The following is an 18,216-nucleotide window of genomic DNA, read 5'->3' on the forward strand; positions in this document are numbered from 1 at the left end:
AGAGAGAGAGAGAGAGAGAGAGAGAGAGAGGGAGAGAGGGAGAGAGAGGGAGAGAGAGAGAGAGAGAGAGAGAGAGAGAGAGAGAGAGAGAGAGGGAGAGAGGGAGAGAGAGAGAGAGAGAGAGAGAGAGAGAGAGAGAGAGAGAGGGAGAGAGAGAGAGAGAGAGAGAGAGAAAGAGGAAGAGAGAGTGAGTGGAGGAGAGCGAGCGAGGTAGAGATAGGACAGAATTCTGCTGAAAGGAAGCATTTTTAGTGGATGGGATAAAATCAACCATGGAAACTACATCAGAAGAGAACCAAGAGCAGAGCCAGGAGAAAAAAGGTACCAGAATGAACAGTCAGAATGGACCCGTATAGCTCTTTCAGTCAGAATGGACCTGTATAGCTCTTTCAGTCAGAATGGACCCGTATAGCTCTTTCAGTCAGAATGGACCCATATAGCTCTTTTCACTGCCTGGTTTACTGGGGCTTTAGCCTACTTCAGGCTGCTTGGGTTCACACACAATAGCGGGGTAGACTCTGCTCAGTGGGGGTTCCATTCACACACTCATTGTCTCATCGCTCTTGCTTTAAGAAATGGCCATTTCACTCTGATGTTACTTGTTTTCTTCATTCAGTGCAGAGGATGATGTAATGGTTGTGTGTGGCTTTGTAATGGTTGTGTGTGGCTTTGTAATTTGTGTGTGGCTTTGTAATGGTTGTGTGTGGATTTGTAATGGTTGTGTGTGGCTTTGTAATGGTTGTGTGTGGCTTTGTAATTTTTGTGTCTGGCTTTGTAATAGTTGTGTGTGGCTTTGTAAAGGTTGTGTGTGGCTTTGTAATGGTTATGTGTGGCTTTGTAATGATTGTGTGTGGCTTTGTAATGGTTGTGTTTGGCTTTGTAATGGTTGTGTGTGGCTTTGTAATTTGTGTGTGGCTTTGTAATGGTTGTGTGTGGCTTTGTAATGGTTGTGTGTGGCTTTGTAATGGTTGTGTGTGGCTTCGTAATGGTTGTGTGTTGCTTTGTAATGGTTGTGTGTGGCTTTGTAATGGTTGAGTGTGGCTTTGTAATGGTTGTGTGTGGCTTTGTAATGGTTGTGTTTGGCTTTGTAATGGTTGAGTGTGGCTTTGTAATGGTTGTGTGTGGCTTTGTAATTGTTGTGTCTGGCTTTGTAATGGTTGTGTGTGGTTTGTAATGGCTGTGTGTGGCTTTGTAGTGGCTGTGTGTGGCTTTGTAGTGGATGTGTTTGGCTCTGTAATGGTTGTGTGTGGCTGTGTATTGGTTGTGTCTGGCTTTGTATTGGTTGTGTGTGGCTTTGTAATGGTTGTGTCTGGCTTTGTAGCAGTTGTGTGTGGCTTTGTAATGGTTGTGTCTGGCTTTGTAGCAGTTGTGTGTGGCTTTGTAATGGTTGTGTGTGGCTTTGTAATGGTTGAGTGTGGCTTTGTAATGGTTGTGTGTGGCTTTGTAATGGTTGATTGTGGCTTTGTAATGGTTGTGTCTGGCTTTGTAATGGTTGTGTGTGGCTTTGTAATTGTTGTGTCTGGCTTTGTAATGGTTGTGTGTGGTTTGTAATGGTTGTGTGTGGCTTTGTAATGGTTGTGTGTGGCTTTGTAATTGTTGTGTCTGGCTTTGTAATGGTTGTGTGTGGCTTTGTTAAGGTTGTGTATGGCTTTGTTAAGGTTGTGTCTGGCTTTGTAGCAGTTGTGTGTGGCTTTGTAATGGTTGTGTGTGGCTTTGTAATGGTTGTGTGTGGCTTTGTAATGGCTGTGTGTGGCTTTGTAGTGGCTGTGTGTGGCTTTGTAATGGTTGTGTGTGGCTTTGTATTGGTTGTGTCTGGCTTTGTAATGGTTGTGTTTGGCTTTGTAATGGTTGTGTCTGGCTTTGTAATTGTTGATATTTCTAGTGTGCATAGCACAGTAGATTACCCTATATGTGGAAAATGAATAATGCATAGTGGCTGTTGCAAGTGTATTGGGAAGGCTTTGATTGCTTGTGCATGAGACCTCATTAGTTTTCTGTGTCGGTTGTCTCCGTCTCAGTCTGTGGAGGATGATACATATTATGTTGCTGTTGTCACTGGCGATGTTGGTCCTCTAATTGAGGACATATTTCACACCTCATCATTATTACTCCTGCTGTGTGTTAGTTGTTATCGGTGGGTCGCTGGTAATGAGGTTGATAAGAGAGGGAGTGTGTGTGTGTCTCTGTGTGTGTGTGTGTGTGTGTGTGTGCGTTCGTGCATGCTTGCGTATGTGTGTGTGTGTTTGTGTGTTTGTGTGTATGTGTGTGTGTTTGTGTGTGTATGTGTGTGTGTGTGTTTTTGTGTGTTTGTGTGTGTGTTTGTGTGTGTGTATGTGTGTGTGTTTGTGTGTGTATGTGTGTGTGTGTTTGTGTGTGTATGTGTGTGTGTTTGTGTGTATATGTGTTCGTGTGTATGTGTGTGTTTGTGTGTGTGTATATGTGTGTGTGTGTGTTTGTGTGTGTTTGTGTGTGTATGTGTGTGTTTATGTATGTGTGTGTTTGTGTGTGTTTGTGTGTGTTTGTGTGTGTGTGTGTTTGTGTGTGTATGTGTGTTTTTGTGTCTGTGTGTTTGTGTGTGTTTGTGTGTATGTGTGTGTGTTTGTGTGTGTCTGTGTGTGTGTGTTTGTGTGTTTATTTGTGTGTGTTTGTGTGTTTATTTGTGTGTGTGTGTGTGTGTGTGTGTGTGTGTTTGTGTGTGTGTGTGTGTTTATTTGTGTGTGTGTGTTTGTGTGTGTCTGTGTGTGTGTGTTTGTGTGTGTTTGTGTGTTTATTTGTGTGTGTGTGTTTGTGTGTGTCTGTGTGTGTGTTTGTGTGTGTTTGTGTGTGTTTGTGTGTGTCTGTGTGTGTGTGTTTGTGTGTTTATTTGTGTGTGTTTGTGTGTTTATTTGTGTGTGTGTGTGTGTGTGTGTGTGTGTGTGTGTGTGTGTATGTGTGTGTGTGTTTGTGTGTGTGTGTGTGTTTATTTGTGTGTTTGTGTGTGTCTGTGTGTGTGTGTTTGTGTGTGTTTGTGTGTTTATTTGTGTGTGTGTGTTTGTGTGTGTCTGTGTGTGTGTTTGTGTGTGTTTGTGTGTGTGTGTGTGTGTGTGTGTTTGTGTATGTTTGTGTGTGTATGTTTGTGTGTGTCTGTTTGTGTGTGTTTGTGTGTGTGTGTGTGTGTGTTTGTGTGTCTGTTTGTTTGTGTGTGTTTGTGTGTGTTTGTGTGTTTGTGTGTGTGTATGTGTGTGTGTGTGTGTGTGTGTTTGTGTGTCTGTTTGTGTGTGTTTGTGTGTGTGTTTGTGTGTTTGAGAGGGTGAGGGATCAAGACAAAGAGACACATACACAGGGCTACAGATGAATCACGTCATCAGCCCCATACACAGAGCTACAGATGAATCACGTCATCAGCCCCATACACAGGGCTACAGATGAATCACGCCATCAGCCCCATACACAGAGCTACAGATGAATCACGTCATCAGCCCCATACACAGGGCTACAGATGAATCACGTCATCAGCCCCATACACAGAGCTACAGATGAATCACGTCATCAGCCCCATACACAGGGCTTCCAACATGCTGTGTTGCTGTTTTTATTTTCTCTGTCAGGAGTTTCTACCTTGATGCTCCATAATCAAATCCAACCCACAACATTTCAAATGGCATGTCTGTCCTGACTATAAATCACATCTCTATAGTATTACGAGGGAGCCAGCAAGCCACCCAACATCAAAAATACTATGGAAGTATTTTACCTCATACAATTGCTACCTGCCTGCGCCAGGCAGTTATCGTCTGGACAGGATCCTCATACAGTACAATGATGAGAATAGCTTTAATGACCTGCATTGCTCAGCCTAAAGATTAGATATGTTACTGGTGGACTTGATTTGGACAGCCTCGGTTCCCAGGTTCTCACAGATGGTTCCAGCCTGCAGCTGTTGAGTTTGGTGGGGGTCTGTGTGAGGAGCTGCTCTGTTGGGGATTGTGGGGGTCTGTGAGGGGCTATGTTGGGGTCTGTGGTGGTGTTGTTGACAGGTTATGGTGGGTCACGTGAGGGCTGGTGTTGTGGGATGGCATGGCGGGGGGGGGGGGGGGGGGAGCAGCACCAGCTGTGGAGTTAGAGGTGGGGGGGAAGGAGGTGATGGAGTGATCTGGAGCTAAAAACCATGGGATGATCTACAGCAGCAGGATTAGAGGTCAAACCCCCCTTCTCTCAACCCCCCATCCCTCCTTCACTCATCCCCCCGTCCACTCTTCTCTCAACCCCCATTCTCTCTTTCTCTCTCTTACTTCTTTCACATATGATTCACGGTATGTTGCCTGTAAAAGCAATTGGGCAATGTTTATATGATCCCCTTTCAAAAAGCTTTCTTACACAGACATGCATGCACACACACACTCACACACACATTCTCTCTCTCTCTCTCTCTCTCTCTCTCTCTCTCTCTCTCTCTCTCTCTCTCTCTCTCTCTCTCTCTCTCTCTCTCTCTCTCTCTCTCTCTCTCTCTCTCTCTCTCTCTCCACTCAGAGTCTAGACAGTCTGCTCTCTGGTGTCTCTCCTAATGAGCCATCTGATTGACACAGTGGATGATTCCTGTTTGTCTCGTCAGACACCCAGATCAACAGTGCTCCTGGAGTGTGAAGTGGGCTGCCACCCATCTCCTCCGTTGCGCTTTGTGCCAGTGCAATGCATGCTGGGTGGACAGGATGGAGCTCTGTGGTTGGCCTTCCCTGTGCTCCGGAAGAGCAGGGACCAGAGATGCTCTGAATGAGCCTTCCCTGTTGAGACTTTAGCTTGACCAACAGTCTGGGGCTACTCACGCTGGCTCTTTGTGTCAGGGCTTTTCTGACTGCCATCCATCCATACTCTCTCTCTCTCTCTCTCTCTCTCTCTCTCTCTCTCTCTCTCTCTCTCTCTCTCTCTCTCTCTCTCTCTCGTTCTCGCTCTCGCTCTCGCTCTCTCAGTCTCTCTCTCAATTCAATTCAATTCAAGGGCTTTATTGGCATGGGAAACATATGTTTACATTGCCAAAGAAAGTGAAATGGATAAACAATCCCCCGACCTCAACCCAATTGAGATGGTTTGGGATAAGTCGGACCGCAGTGTGAAGGAAAAGCAGCCAACAAGTGCTCAGCATATGTGGGAACTCCTTCAAGACTGTTGGAAAAGCATTCCAGGTGAAGCTGGTTGAGAGAATGCCAAGAGTGTGCAAAGCTGTCATCAAGGCAAAGCGTGGCTATTTGAAGAATCTCAATATAAAATATATTGTTTAACACATTTTTGGTTACTACATGATTCCATGTGTGTTATTTCATAGTTTTGATGTCTTCACTATTATTCTACAATGTAAGAAATAGTACAAATAAAGAAAGACCCTTGAATGAGTAGGTGTGTCCAAACTTTTGACTTGTTGTGTATGTTATATGACTGGAGACATGCAAAATGTAACAGCAGATGTGTAAAAAAAAACGTATGGTAAGAGTTTCATTTGGAATGGTCTGTTTTTGAAAGCATATTAAGGAACAATTCTCATCTCCATTGTGAGCCATATTTGCAGTTATCCAATCACCTCAGCCCAAATCTGACTGGTTAGTTATTACCTGTATCCAAGTGCATCGCAGGATAATTCTCACTGCATAACCATCACCATGAAAAAGCATAATCCTTGCCTTCCCCAGTCACGGTTATTAATGTGAACAATGGGGCTGGTCACCTCTCTTGGCAAGGGCATCAAAGTCTGGTGTCATCTTTGATGTAGAGATCCTCAGAACAGCTGACAAGTGGTCATTTGTTAAATTTGACCTGTGACGGGATTTGCTGTAATTCATGACTGAGAACATTTGTTCACACACATATGTGGACCCGAATAAAACAAGCATCCTTTGGGCATGCTTTTTAATGTCTGGAAACTTTGTTTAATTCACTGGTCTATTGTTGCTGTTTTGTACTTCTCCTTCAAAGCACTGTCACATTGGATGTCGATGAGCTCCAATTGTGTGTCTGGTGGTGCTTTCTCACTGTCGAAAGACAGGGGGCATGATACAAGCTCCAGCTCAGTCTCAATCTTGGTGTCTGAGAAGCGGCGGGAAAACTCAGCATGCAGGTCGATCAAAGTGCTACTGTATGTCTCAGTGCAGCACTGCAATGTGGGCGCGTTCAGGGCGGCCAGGAAAATGAGCGAGAGACCGGCTGCTCATTTGTCTGGAGAACAACATAAGTTTGGCCTTGAATGCTTTCACGTTGGAATACAGTTCATGCACAAAAACACAATTTCCCTGCAGTTTCACATTTAGATAATTCAGATGCCCCAATATGTCCACACCGAAAGCAAAGTCGCCCAGCCAGTCTGTGTCTTTCAACTCGGAGAAGTCGTCAGCTTTACCAACCGTATCAAGGAACATACCTATCTCCCCTCTCAGTTCCCACACACCGCTAAATACTTTTCCCAGGCTTAGCCAGCGCACATTTGAATGGTACAACACAAGTCCTGGTGCTCTGCCTCTGTGTCATTGAGCAGCTGAATGAATTGACGATGGTTAAGCCCCCTTGCCCGTATAAAGTTGACAAGTTTTACAACCACTTTGACCACATTTTCCAGCTTTAACACACTTTTACACAGGGCTTCCTGATTAATAATACAGTGAAGAAATATAAATTCCTCTGAGTTAGGGCTTTCTTCTTTTACTTTCTTGTAATAGTTTTAGTAGGACAATGTTTTTACCAGTTAGATTTGGTGATCCATCTGTTGTGACGTTTGTCAGTTTGCTCCATGGTAGATTCATTTTTTCCAAGCAGGCAGACACCCTGTCATATTGACACCTCTGTAGCTCAATTGGTAGAGCATGGCGCTTGTAACGCCAGGGTAGTGGGTTCGATCCCCGGGACCACCCATACGTAACAAAATGTATGCACACATGACTGTAAGTCGCTTTGGATAAAAGCGTCTGCTAAATGGCATATTAAATATTAAATAAGTCAGAGCCCTGGTTGTTCCCATCATTGATTCTAGCGCAAGAAGTTCCTCTGTTATTTCAAGGTTCTCATTTATTCCTCTGACAAACATTTAAAGTTGAGCGGTGTCTCTGATGTCAGTAGTCTCCTCCATCCATATATCAACTCGGAGATTAGCTCCTCACTTATCACTTCCGCGCGCCTGGTGATGGTTCTGCCTGATAAGCTAATTTTCTCGAATTGGCTTTTACTCTCAGGACAACGTATTCCAGCAGTCTCCACCATACACTCTTTCACAAACTCCCCTTCAGCAAAAGCCATTGCAATGCTTTGCCATTGTATGTGCCACTACGTAGCTTGGCCTTAGTGACGGAGTCTTGAGTAGAGCACCGTTTAGTAAACGTATTTTGTTGGGCTTTTAAGTTTGTGGCAAGTTTTGAGGCCTTCCTTTCCTTTTCCTGAGAGGACAGATTGCTAGCATAGTTAGCATGCTTGCTTGAAAAATGACGATTGAGATTATATCCTTAAAAAACGGCAACACTTTCTTGGCATATCATACATACTGCTTTATGTCCAAAATTAGTAAAAAGGTATTTTGCTGTCCATTCTTCTTTAAACACACAACATTCAGAGTCCACTTTTCTCATTTTCGCAGCACTAATTTTTCACGTCAAAAGTCGTCAAGCAATGAAGTGGCTATGTTGACTGAGTGCATTCTGAATCTGACTGTAGGCCCAAATACAGAGCACGCTGCCAGGCTAAAGTGTCATCTATTGGAGGTTGTTTGTATATCATGGAATGAGTCATTTTAGGCCAAAATCGTAACTCAAATATAATAATATTTAATATATTTAAAAAATGTTTCGCGGACTTAAGCTGCTTCCCTGTCTCACCCCACGGCCCTGTGGAAAGAAATGTGTGTGTTTTTTGCCCATTTTAACTGCACAGTTGTTGTTTGTGTACATGGATTTTAGAATGTCGTATGTTTATCCCCCAACACCACGTTCCATCAATTTGTATAGCTGACCCTCATGCCAAATTGAGTCAAAAGCTTTTTTGAAGTCAACAAAGCATGAGAAGACTTTGCCTTTGTTTTGGTTTGTTTGTTTGTTTGTCAGTTAGGGTGTGCAGGGTGAATACGTAGTCTGTTGTACAGTAATTTGGTAAAAAGCCTCTCTCTCTCTCTCTCTCTCTCTCTCTCTCTCTCTCTCTCTCTCTCTCTCTCTCTAGCTCTCTCTTTTATTTTTAAATGTTATTTCACCTTTATTTAACCAGGTAAGCCAGTTGAGAACAAGTTCTCATTTACAACTGCGACCTGGCCAAGATAAAGCAAAGCAGTGCGATAAAAACAACAACAACACAGAGTTACACATGGAATAAACAAAACATACAGTCAATAACACAATATAAAATCTATATACAGTGTGTGCAAATGTAGTAAGTTATGGAGGTAAGGCAATAAATAGGCCATAGTGCAAAATAATTGCAATTTAGTATTACCACTGGAGTGATAGATGTGCAGAAGATGATGTGCAAATAGAGATAATGAGCAAAATAAATAACAATATGGGGATGAGGTAGTTGGGTGGGCTAATTACAGATGGGCTGTGTACAGGTGCAGTGATCGGTAAGCTGCTCTGACAACTGATGCTTAAAGTTAGTGAGAGAGATAAAGAGTCTCCAGCTTCAGAGATTTTTGCAGTTCGTTCCAGTCATTAGTAGCAGAGAACTGGAAGGAATGGCGGCCAAAGGAGGTGTTGGCTTTGGGGATGACCAGTGAGATATACCTGCTCTCTATGTCTTTTTATTCTTCGGGGACGGGATGAGTGGAGAGTGTCTGGAGTGGGTTGAGGTTTAACCAGGATAGTCATGTGAAAGTCATCAAAGAGCAGAGGGACAATGTGATTTTCATTTGGAGCAGCATTCTATTTGGGGCATGCCAGGAGGCTCCATCTTGTGTGTGATTACCCGTGTGTGTCATCCAGAGAGAGAGAGAGAGAGAGTAAATAGGAGGACTTTACTATAGAAATCAAGGCATGTAATATCCTGTAATAGCCGGTGTACTATAAAGGCCTACAATTAGAGAACAGCTTTATAGAGAACCTTTTGATTTGAGTGGCAGGCTTACCCAGCGTGAAGGGTTTGTTTCCTATGTAGTCCCTGGAGCCAGGCGCGCTGATGACCAATCTGTCCAGTATGTTGTTATTAGTAGTAGTAACTGGACATCACTCCTCTCACAACCTTCTGCCCATTTACATTTACGCTCACTCCTGTACTGAAACGCTCTGGTATAAAAGTCACAATGTTCAAATATCATCTTTGGTAAAGGTTGTACTTCGCAAGTGGTGAATGGGAGACCAAAGAAGCCTAGACTGCAATCGCAGAAACGGGGACTGAGAATAGCGTAGTAGAGAGTCTCGAAACTCCAGTTATTGCTCTTAAGCTACAACGTCTGCGATTTTGACTGTAAGAAGAGAAATACGGTTAACACTGCTTTCCTCCTATTTATACGGACATGTAAAGACTGCTGCACTATGTGTGTGAGAGAGACTGTGCTCACTGGCCATCACTGGGACTTACCCATACGGGACCTTCGATCTGAAATCCACAATCAGTACCGGGTATTATTCCTCCTCTGTACTGAATGAATCTCTGCAGAGATGAGATTAGTACCACATAATGAAAACATGATGCATGATGGTCAATGCAGACAGCCCTCAACATGGTCCTTTGTGCAGGACCCATTGAGGATATGTGTAGGCGATAGATTATGTTTTTTCAATTTCCTCCGGGCTCATGTACATTTTACATTTTAGTCATTTAGCATACGCTCTTATCCAGAGCGACTTACCTGGTATAGGCAGGCAGGTGAGTGCATACATTTTTCATACTTTCATACATGTACCAAGAATAAGTCCTTTATAGTGGTTCTATGTGAATAGAGTGGTATTATTGTGATGTTAAACGCTAAAACAGGTCAGTAAGTGGGCCTGTCTTGGTGCCAGTGTTGTTTCAGGGTTAAAGGTTAGACGTAAAACACGAACCAGCCACCATGGCTAACGTTACTCCAGCTGTGAAAACACCACCTCTGATTTATAGTTGTTAAACACAACACCTTTGGAAAGAGGCACGGGGCTTCTCCATGGAGAGAAAAATAGCTTTTTTCCCTCTGCCGGTGTATATCAAATCAAATCAAATCAAATTAAAATGTATTTGACATACGCGCCGAGTGTGTGAGGAGCGGTGTTTAACAACACTCAGAGGTGGAATAGCATCACAGTGTTAAGGGGACAGAGAGTTCAGATGACAGTAGACTACAGTACAGAGGTGGAATAGCATCACCGTGTTAAGGGTACAGAGAGTTCAGATGACAGTAGACCACAGTACAGAGGTGGAATAGCATCACAGTGTTAAGGGGACAGAGAGTTCAGATGACAGTAGACCACAGTACAGAGGTGGAATAGCATCACCGTGTTAAGGGGACAGAGAGTTCAGATGACAGTAGACTACAGTACAGAGGTGGAATAGCATCACAGTGTTAAGGGGACAGAGAGTTCAGATGACAGTAGAGTAAAGTAACAGTATCAGGCCATTGCTGTTAAAAATGGACGGCACATTGATCCGATTTGTGGCCTTTAATAGCTGATGTTCTTCTCTCTCTCTCTCTCTCTCTCTCTCTCTCTCTCTCTCTCTCTCTCTCTCTCTCTCTCTCTCTCTCTCTCTCTCTCTCTCTCTCTCTCTCTCTCTCTCTCTCTCTCTCTCTCTCTCTCTCTCTCTCTCTCTGGTATAGTTACACCTGGTATAGTTCTACTAGTCTTAGCTGGTATAGTTCTACCTGGTATTGTTCTACTAGTTCTACCTGGTATAGTTCTACCTGGTATATTTCTACTAGTTCTTCCTGGTATAGTTTTACCTGGTATAGTTCTACTAGTTCTTCCTGGTATAGTTCTACCTGGTATAGTTCTACTAGTTCTTCCTGGGATAGTTCTACTAGTTCTTCCTGGTATAGTTCCACCTGGTATAGTTCTACTAGTACGTCCTGGTATAGTTCTACCTGGTATAGTTCTACTAGTTCTTCCTGGTATAGTTCTACCTGGTATAGTTCTACTAGTTCTTCCTGGTATAGTTCTACCTGGTATAGTTCTACTAGTTCTTCCTGGTATAGTTATACTAGTTCTTCCTGGTATAGTTCTACCTGGTATAGTTCTACTAGTTCTTCCTGGTATAGTTCTACCTGGTATATGTCTAACTGGTATAGGTCTATTAGTTCTACCTGGTATATGTCTAACTGGTATAGGTCTATTAGTTCTACCTGGTATATGTCTAACTGGTATAGGTCTATTAGTTCTACCTGGTATATGTCTAACTGGTATAGGTCTATTAGTTCTACCTGGTATATGTCTAACTGGTATAGGGCTACCTGACAGTAATGGATGAAAGAGGACAAAGACAAAACCAAACTATCTTCTGCTGTATTTTACTGTGTCTGTTAGAACTAATATAACTATACCAGGTAGAATTATACCAGGTAGAATTATACCAGGTAGAACTATACCAGGTAGAAATATACCAGTTAGAACTATACCAGGTAAAACTAATATAACTATACCAGGTAGAACTATACCAGGAAGAACTATACCAGGTAGAACTACACCAGGTAGAACTATTAGAACTGTACCAGGTAGAACTATACCAGGTAGAATTATACCAGGTAGAACTATACCAGTTAGAACTATACCAGGTAAAACTAGTAGAACTATACCAGGTAGAACTATACCAGGTAAAACTATACCAGGTAGAACTATACCAGGTAGAACTATACCAGGTAGAACTAGTAGAACTATACCAGGTAAAACTAGTAGAACTATACCAGGTAGAACTATACCAGGTAGAACTATAGTAGGTAGAACTATACCATGTAGAACTAGTAGAACTATACCAGGTAGAACTATACCAGGTAGAACTAGTAGAACTATATCAGGTAGAACTATACCAGGTAGAACTAGTAGAACTATACCAGGTAGAACTAGTAGAACTATACCAGGTATAACTATACCAGGTATAACTATACCAGGTATAACTTTACCAGGTAGAACTATACCAGGTAGAACTATACCAGGTAGAACTAGTAGAACTATACCAGGTAGAACTATACCAGGTAGAACTAGTAGAACTATACCAGGTAGAACTAGTAGAACTTTACCAGGTAGAACTAGTAGAACTATACCAGGTAGAACTAGTAGAACTATACCAGGTAGAAATAGTAGAACTATACCAGGTAGAACTAGTAGAACTATACCTGGTAGAACTATACCTGGTAGAACTAGTAGAACTATACCAGGTAGAACTAGTAGAACTATACCAGGTAGAACTAGTATAACTATACCAGGTAGAACTATACCAGGTAGAACTAGTAGAACTATACCAAGCAGAACTATACCAGGTAGAACTATACCAGGTAAAACTAGTAGAACTATACCAGGTAGTATTTGACTGTGGCTGAGGTCTATTTCATGTTGGTCCCGTCTCACTCTCCCTGGCCCTGCCTGCCATGTGTGTCTGTTTTGGAAACGCGGGCCGAGTTAACCACTCTCCCGGGCACATTCACTGGGTTGTGGTTAACATGCTGCCATGGCAACTGCTATTCACCAGCCCTCGGACAAAAATGTTTTTATTCCTCTGTGACACAAAAGGCTACGGGATGAACTTTCTGACAACACACAACTGTTGAATGGCCCTGTTCTGGTGATAATATATCTGTTTTAATTTCCTTTGTCAAGCCAGACAAAGAGGACAAACACAAACGAACTTTCAGGATTCCTGCCTCATGCAAGAGGCTTGGATTTCAATAGGCATATTCTGACCTGTCTTTCTATGTCAGACTTTTGCATTGGAGTAGACTCTAGAACATGCACCAATGGACTTTTAATGTGCTGCTGAAATCATGCCTGTGAATTTTTTTCATGCCATGTCCACTCACAGTTACTAAGCCTCCATTCAGACCATATCCAACGGAGGAAACAGTTGTCTGGAACACAATCAAGGTGAATCTCTGAATCTATACATACAGTTCTACGGAACACACATTAGTAAGACCTTCAAACATGCACCTCCTCAACCAGGACCAAGTCACGCTATACATCTACAGCCTGAACAGTGAAATACAACATCTTTCTAAATATATGGATCTTATTGCAAACACATTGTGCTCTGTTGACATACTGTCTGTCAAGAGGCACTGCTCTGCTATTTCATCAGTACTAAACATACCATGATACAGTCTACCACGATACAGTCTACCATGATACAGTCTACCAATATACAGTCTACCACGATACAGTCTACCATGATACAGTCTACCATGATACAGTCTACCACGATACAGTCTACCATGATACAGTCTACCAATATACAGTCTACCACGATACAGTCTACCATGATACAGTCTACCACGATACAGTCTACCACGATACAGTCTACCATGATACAGTCTACCACGATACAGTCTACCACGATACAGTCTACCACGATACAGTCTACCATGATACAGTCTACCACGATACAGTCTACCATGATACAGTCTACCACGATACAGTCTACCATGATACAGTCTACCACGATACAGACTACCATGATACAGGTACCAGTCCTCATTCTACCATTCTGAATAGCCATTGATTTCCATTAGGGTTTGGCTGGCACCAACAGCACAGTACTGACCTGTCTGCCTCCCATTAGTGCACTTTAATTCTGCTGATGAATAGTCAGGATAGACTGCCCTACCTGGCTGCCCAGACAGACAGATAGACAGATTGACAGACAGACAGACAGACAGACAGATTGACAGACAGACAGACAGGCAGGCAGGCAGGCAGGCAGGCAGGCAGGCAGGCAGGCAGGCAGGCAGGCAGGCAGGCAGGCAGGCAGGCAGGCAGGCAGGCAGGCAGGCAGGCAGGCAGGCAGGCAGGCAGGCAGGCAGGCAGGCAGGCAGGCAGGCAGGCAGGCAGGCAGGCAGGCAGGCAGGCAGGCAGGCAGGCAGGCAGGCAGGCAGGCAGGCAGGCAGGCAGGCAGGCAGGCAGGCAGGCAGGCAGGCAGGCAGGCAGGCAGGCAGGCAGGCAGGCAGGCAGGCAGGCAGGCAGGCAGGCAGGCAGGCAGGCAGGCAGGCAGGCAGCTAGATGCTCATCCCGGATGGCAATGGTGAAGTTCTGTCTCAATCTATCATGATGAATAGTCCACGAGTTTAAGATTTGATCATCCATCGCTCACAACTCATCATTAAAATAGCACTCCACTGTCCACTCTTCATGTCTGATAAGGAGTGTGTGTTGGTGGTGTGTGTGCATAGTTTTGTAGTGTATTGGTAGATGAGGAGTCTGGGATGGTGAGTCATTTAGAGGAGGTTGAGAAAGTCAGTACATTAAGAATTAAATGACCTCTACTGTACTGTCGTTGGTTATGCAACAGCTCATTTGAATGTTTTAGTGAGTTGAACTTTAAATGTCTCCCTAAGCTCAGCCCATGGACTACTGTAAAGATGGCCATGTATATGCTTTCAGTGCTGGACCAATACTTCAGCTCTTCTGCGTATGATGGCGTGTAACATAACCCCCTTATATGGACTTTGCAATGGTTTAAGAAATATCCGGTTGACCAATATGGCCTTTTTGGACACAAGAAGTGACACTGTTACTCTGCAGCCTACGGTGAAAAGCACACAGAAGAATAAATAAAGATGTACAACTACTGCTTTGACTATTCTGTGATGGAGGATTCCATCAACTAGTTAACTGTTCTCACGCTGTTTCTCTCTCGCTCTCTCTCTCTCTCTCTCTATGTTTCCATGGAGGTTGCTTCGAGTGCTGCATCAAGTGTCTGGGCGGGGTGCCGTATGCGTCGCTGGTGGCCACCATCCTGTGTTTCTCCGGCGTGGCCCTGTTCTGTGGCTGCGGCCATGTAGCCCTCACTGGCTCCCTTACCATCCTGGAGAACCACTTCTCCAAGGTCACCTCTGACCACGCCATGCTGACCGACGTGTGAGTGACCGCACCTGACCCCATGAGTAGTGGCTAGGAGTCCTTGACCCTAAACTGGCCATGAAAAAAACAATGTTCCCTTGTTATATCCTATAAGCTATAAGTAAGGCCTGGCTAGATAGCATAAGTAACCTACTGTATGGCCAGAGTAGAGCATTAGTAAGATGCAACTGGTCCCACCCAAAACCCATACATCTCGATCCAGGCAGTACTAATGGCTATATGTCTATAATGATATCTTGAAGAAAACAAACTACCAGTTATATCGTATATCAACCCTTTTAATCTTAGTGAGCTGAACCTCCTAGCAGAGGCATAGATAAGCCCTATCCATGAATTACAGGGACTTTTATATAGATATCCTTTCTTCAATGAGCTCATCACGACAGCTATTTTTTATCAGAAAATAAACCTGTGCTTGCATCTTACCCCAGATGAGAACTAATATGGAGCTTTTCTCTTTTGGCTCCATTAGTCTAAGGCAAGAGAGGAGAAAAATGGAGTAGAGAGAGAGGAAGGACAAGTGTTTTGTGTTGAGGTTTTAACGGGGAGTCTCTGTGAGTGCCCAGTTTAATTTCAAGTATCAAGTTTTAATGTAACATGTACAAGTACAGTGAAATGCCTTTCTTGCAAACTCAAAACCCAACAATGCAATAGTCAATAACAATGTATTACTAGAAGAAGAAGAAAAAAAAACACGAGAAGTAAAAATAAGAAATATGAAATACACAATAAAAGTAGTGAAATGTCTAGAGGGCCGATCGGTCTCTCAGCAGATACGCATCGTCTGTTTACATGTTCATCCTACAAAGTTGTTAATGGTTTAAATATTTATTTTTTACTCAACGACAGAATTAATGGTAATAGGTTGCAAGTTTTACAACCCGAGCCAAATCTTAAATGTATAAGCTTATGTAATACAAGCTGACACATTTACGGTATTTCCTCTAGCCTCATGTCGGAGGCTGAAACATAACAGAGTCATATTGGATTATCCCTGATGTGAACTATTCAGCGCGGTGCCTTTGATCGTGAACAGGACACAGAGAGGGTTTATGCCATTTGCTCCTATTTCAGAATACAGCTGATGCAGTACGTCATCTATGGCATCGCTTCCTTCTTCTTCCTCTATGGGATCATCCTGCTGGCCGAGGGCTTCTACACCACCAGCGCCGTCAAGGAGCTGCACAGCGAGTTCAAGACCACCATCTGCGGACGCTGTATTAGTGGCATGGTACGTCACTATCATCACCACTGCACTGTGTTAACCAAGCACTGAACTTACACCAGACACAAACAACTAACTCACTGCCCTCTTGAACAGACCAAATTTTGTGCAACAAGCTAGTCTTTTATTTTTAATGTACTCAACCCGAACCACATTGACACCTGAGTTCTGTTTAGATGTGATCAATCAAACAAGTTGATGACATAATGATGACGTCTGAGCAAATACTCAGCGCAAATGGGCACGAAATTATGTCCTCCCTTTTTAGGCCTACCGGTCAAATAGACGCAACAACAACTATGAAAATGCCAGTTATTATCCAGTTCTTCCTAATGCCAATACGAAGCTGTGTTTGCACACGTGTCTTCTCAGTTTGTGTTCTTGACCTACATCCTGGGTATTGCCTGGCTGGCTGTGTTTGGTTTCTCCGCCGTGCCCGTCTTCCTCTTCTACAACATGTGGTCCACCTGCGCCGCCATGAGGTCACCTGTGGCTAACCTCACCAACATGGACTCCATCTGCGTGGACGTCCGTCAGTACGGTAAGGGAAAACCGGAGTTACAGCCATGGGTCATCTTCATTAGGCAGCATGTGAAAGAAAACAGACTGAAACAGGGAGGGACTACCTGAACTTTTCCAACTTTTCCCGTTGCAAGCTTTTCTCTACGCTGTGCCCTAATGAATATGACCATATCCAACCAGGGTCCTTTCTACCCATAACACAGCGCAGATGTTTCCAATACCTTTTGTGTACAGTAGCCTGTTGAGGCTGTGGATCACTGATTTATATTGGTGTGTATCACAGGAGGTTGGTGGCACCTGAATTGGGGAGGACGGGCTCGTGGTAACGGCTGGAGGGGAATATGTGGAATGGTATCAAATACAACAAACACAAGGTTTGATGCCATTCTATTTGCTCTGTTCCAGCCATTATTATGAGCCATTCTTCCCTCAGAAGCCTCCACTGGTGTGTATAAAGATAATGAGAGGTTTTAGTGGCTGAGAGCCAACACGTTAGTGTGCTAAATATTAGTATAACAAACCACCCATCTCTCTTGGCTAAGAGTTGAGGAGAGACTGACTGCATCACTTCTTCTTTTTATAAGAAACATTAATGTGTTGAAAGTCCCAAATTGTTTGCATAGTGAACTTACACACACACTTACCCCACCAGACATGCCACCAGGGGTCTTTTCACAGTCCCCAAATCCAGAACAAATTCAAGAAAGCGTACAGTATTATATAGAGCCATTATTGCATGGAACTCTGTTCCATCTCATATTGCTCAAATAAACAAAAAAAAACAATAAAGCACCACCTCGCGGCACAACGCCTCTCCCCTATTTGACCTAGATAGTTTGTGTGTATGTATTGATATGTAGGCTATGTGTGACGTTTTTAAATGTATGTAGTTCTGTCCTTGAGCTGTTCTTGTCTATTAATGTTCTGTATTATGTCAAGTTTCATGTTTTGTTTGCACCCCAGGAAGAGTAGCTGCAACTTTCGCAACAGCTAATGGGGAGCCTAATAAAATACTAAATGCCACTTTTCTCTGGCTCAATATCCTCCCTGTCTCCTCTCAGGCCGGGTTTTATAGCAACAATAAGCCATTATAACGGCCTGAAATGTTCAGTGTGTCACATTGTACAGGTTTGATACACTCCACTCTAAAGTCATGACATTTTAATGGAGATTTAATCTAAGTTATAACCATTCTGTAAATTCTAATGGGATATGTGACTATGGCCCATTAAGGATGTTTCTCTGGTTCCTTTCCTGCGTATCTATATGAATTATATGAATACGTTTTCTGAAGACATGATGTGAGGAATTTGCTGTGTAAATATTAACCTTTGAATTGAACGACTGTCTGCAGGCATCATCCCCTGGAACGCCACACCAGGCAAGGCTTGTGGGTCCGCACTAGGAGACATCTGTAATACCAGTGAGGTAAGGCTTCTCTCCTCTCATCCTAATTCGCCGGTTACATACTGTACTGTCTATTACGTGGGTTACTTTTGA

The 18,216-nt window shown here is 43.4% G+C and overlaps 1 protein-coding gene across 1 annotated transcript in view; it reads left to right on the plus strand.

The window, feature by feature from the left end:
- Nucleotides 1-272: 272 nt before the first annotated feature.
- Nucleotides 273-18,216, plus strand: part of LOC311143854 (neuronal membrane glycoprotein M6-b-like) — a gene marked incomplete at both ends in the record, with an annotated part of 28,864 nt that continues 10,920 nt past the window's right edge. Inside the window, 5 exons of the mRNA XM_084179730.1 lie at nucleotides 273-321; nucleotides 14,780-14,966; nucleotides 16,044-16,200; nucleotides 16,567-16,735; nucleotides 18,071-18,144. Coding sequence (XP_084035856.1) covers nucleotides 273-321; nucleotides 14,780-14,966; nucleotides 16,044-16,200; nucleotides 16,567-16,735; nucleotides 18,071-18,144 — 636 coding nt within the window. The remainder of the gene's footprint in view (nucleotides 322-14,779; nucleotides 14,967-16,043; nucleotides 16,201-16,566; nucleotides 16,736-18,070; nucleotides 18,145-18,216) is intronic.

Source organism: Coregonus lavaretus (genome assembly GCF_964263955.1).
Source record: "Coregonus lavaretus genome assembly, chromosome: 16".
NCBI lineage: Eukaryota > Metazoa > Chordata > Actinopteri > Salmoniformes > Salmonidae > Coregonus > Coregonus lavaretus.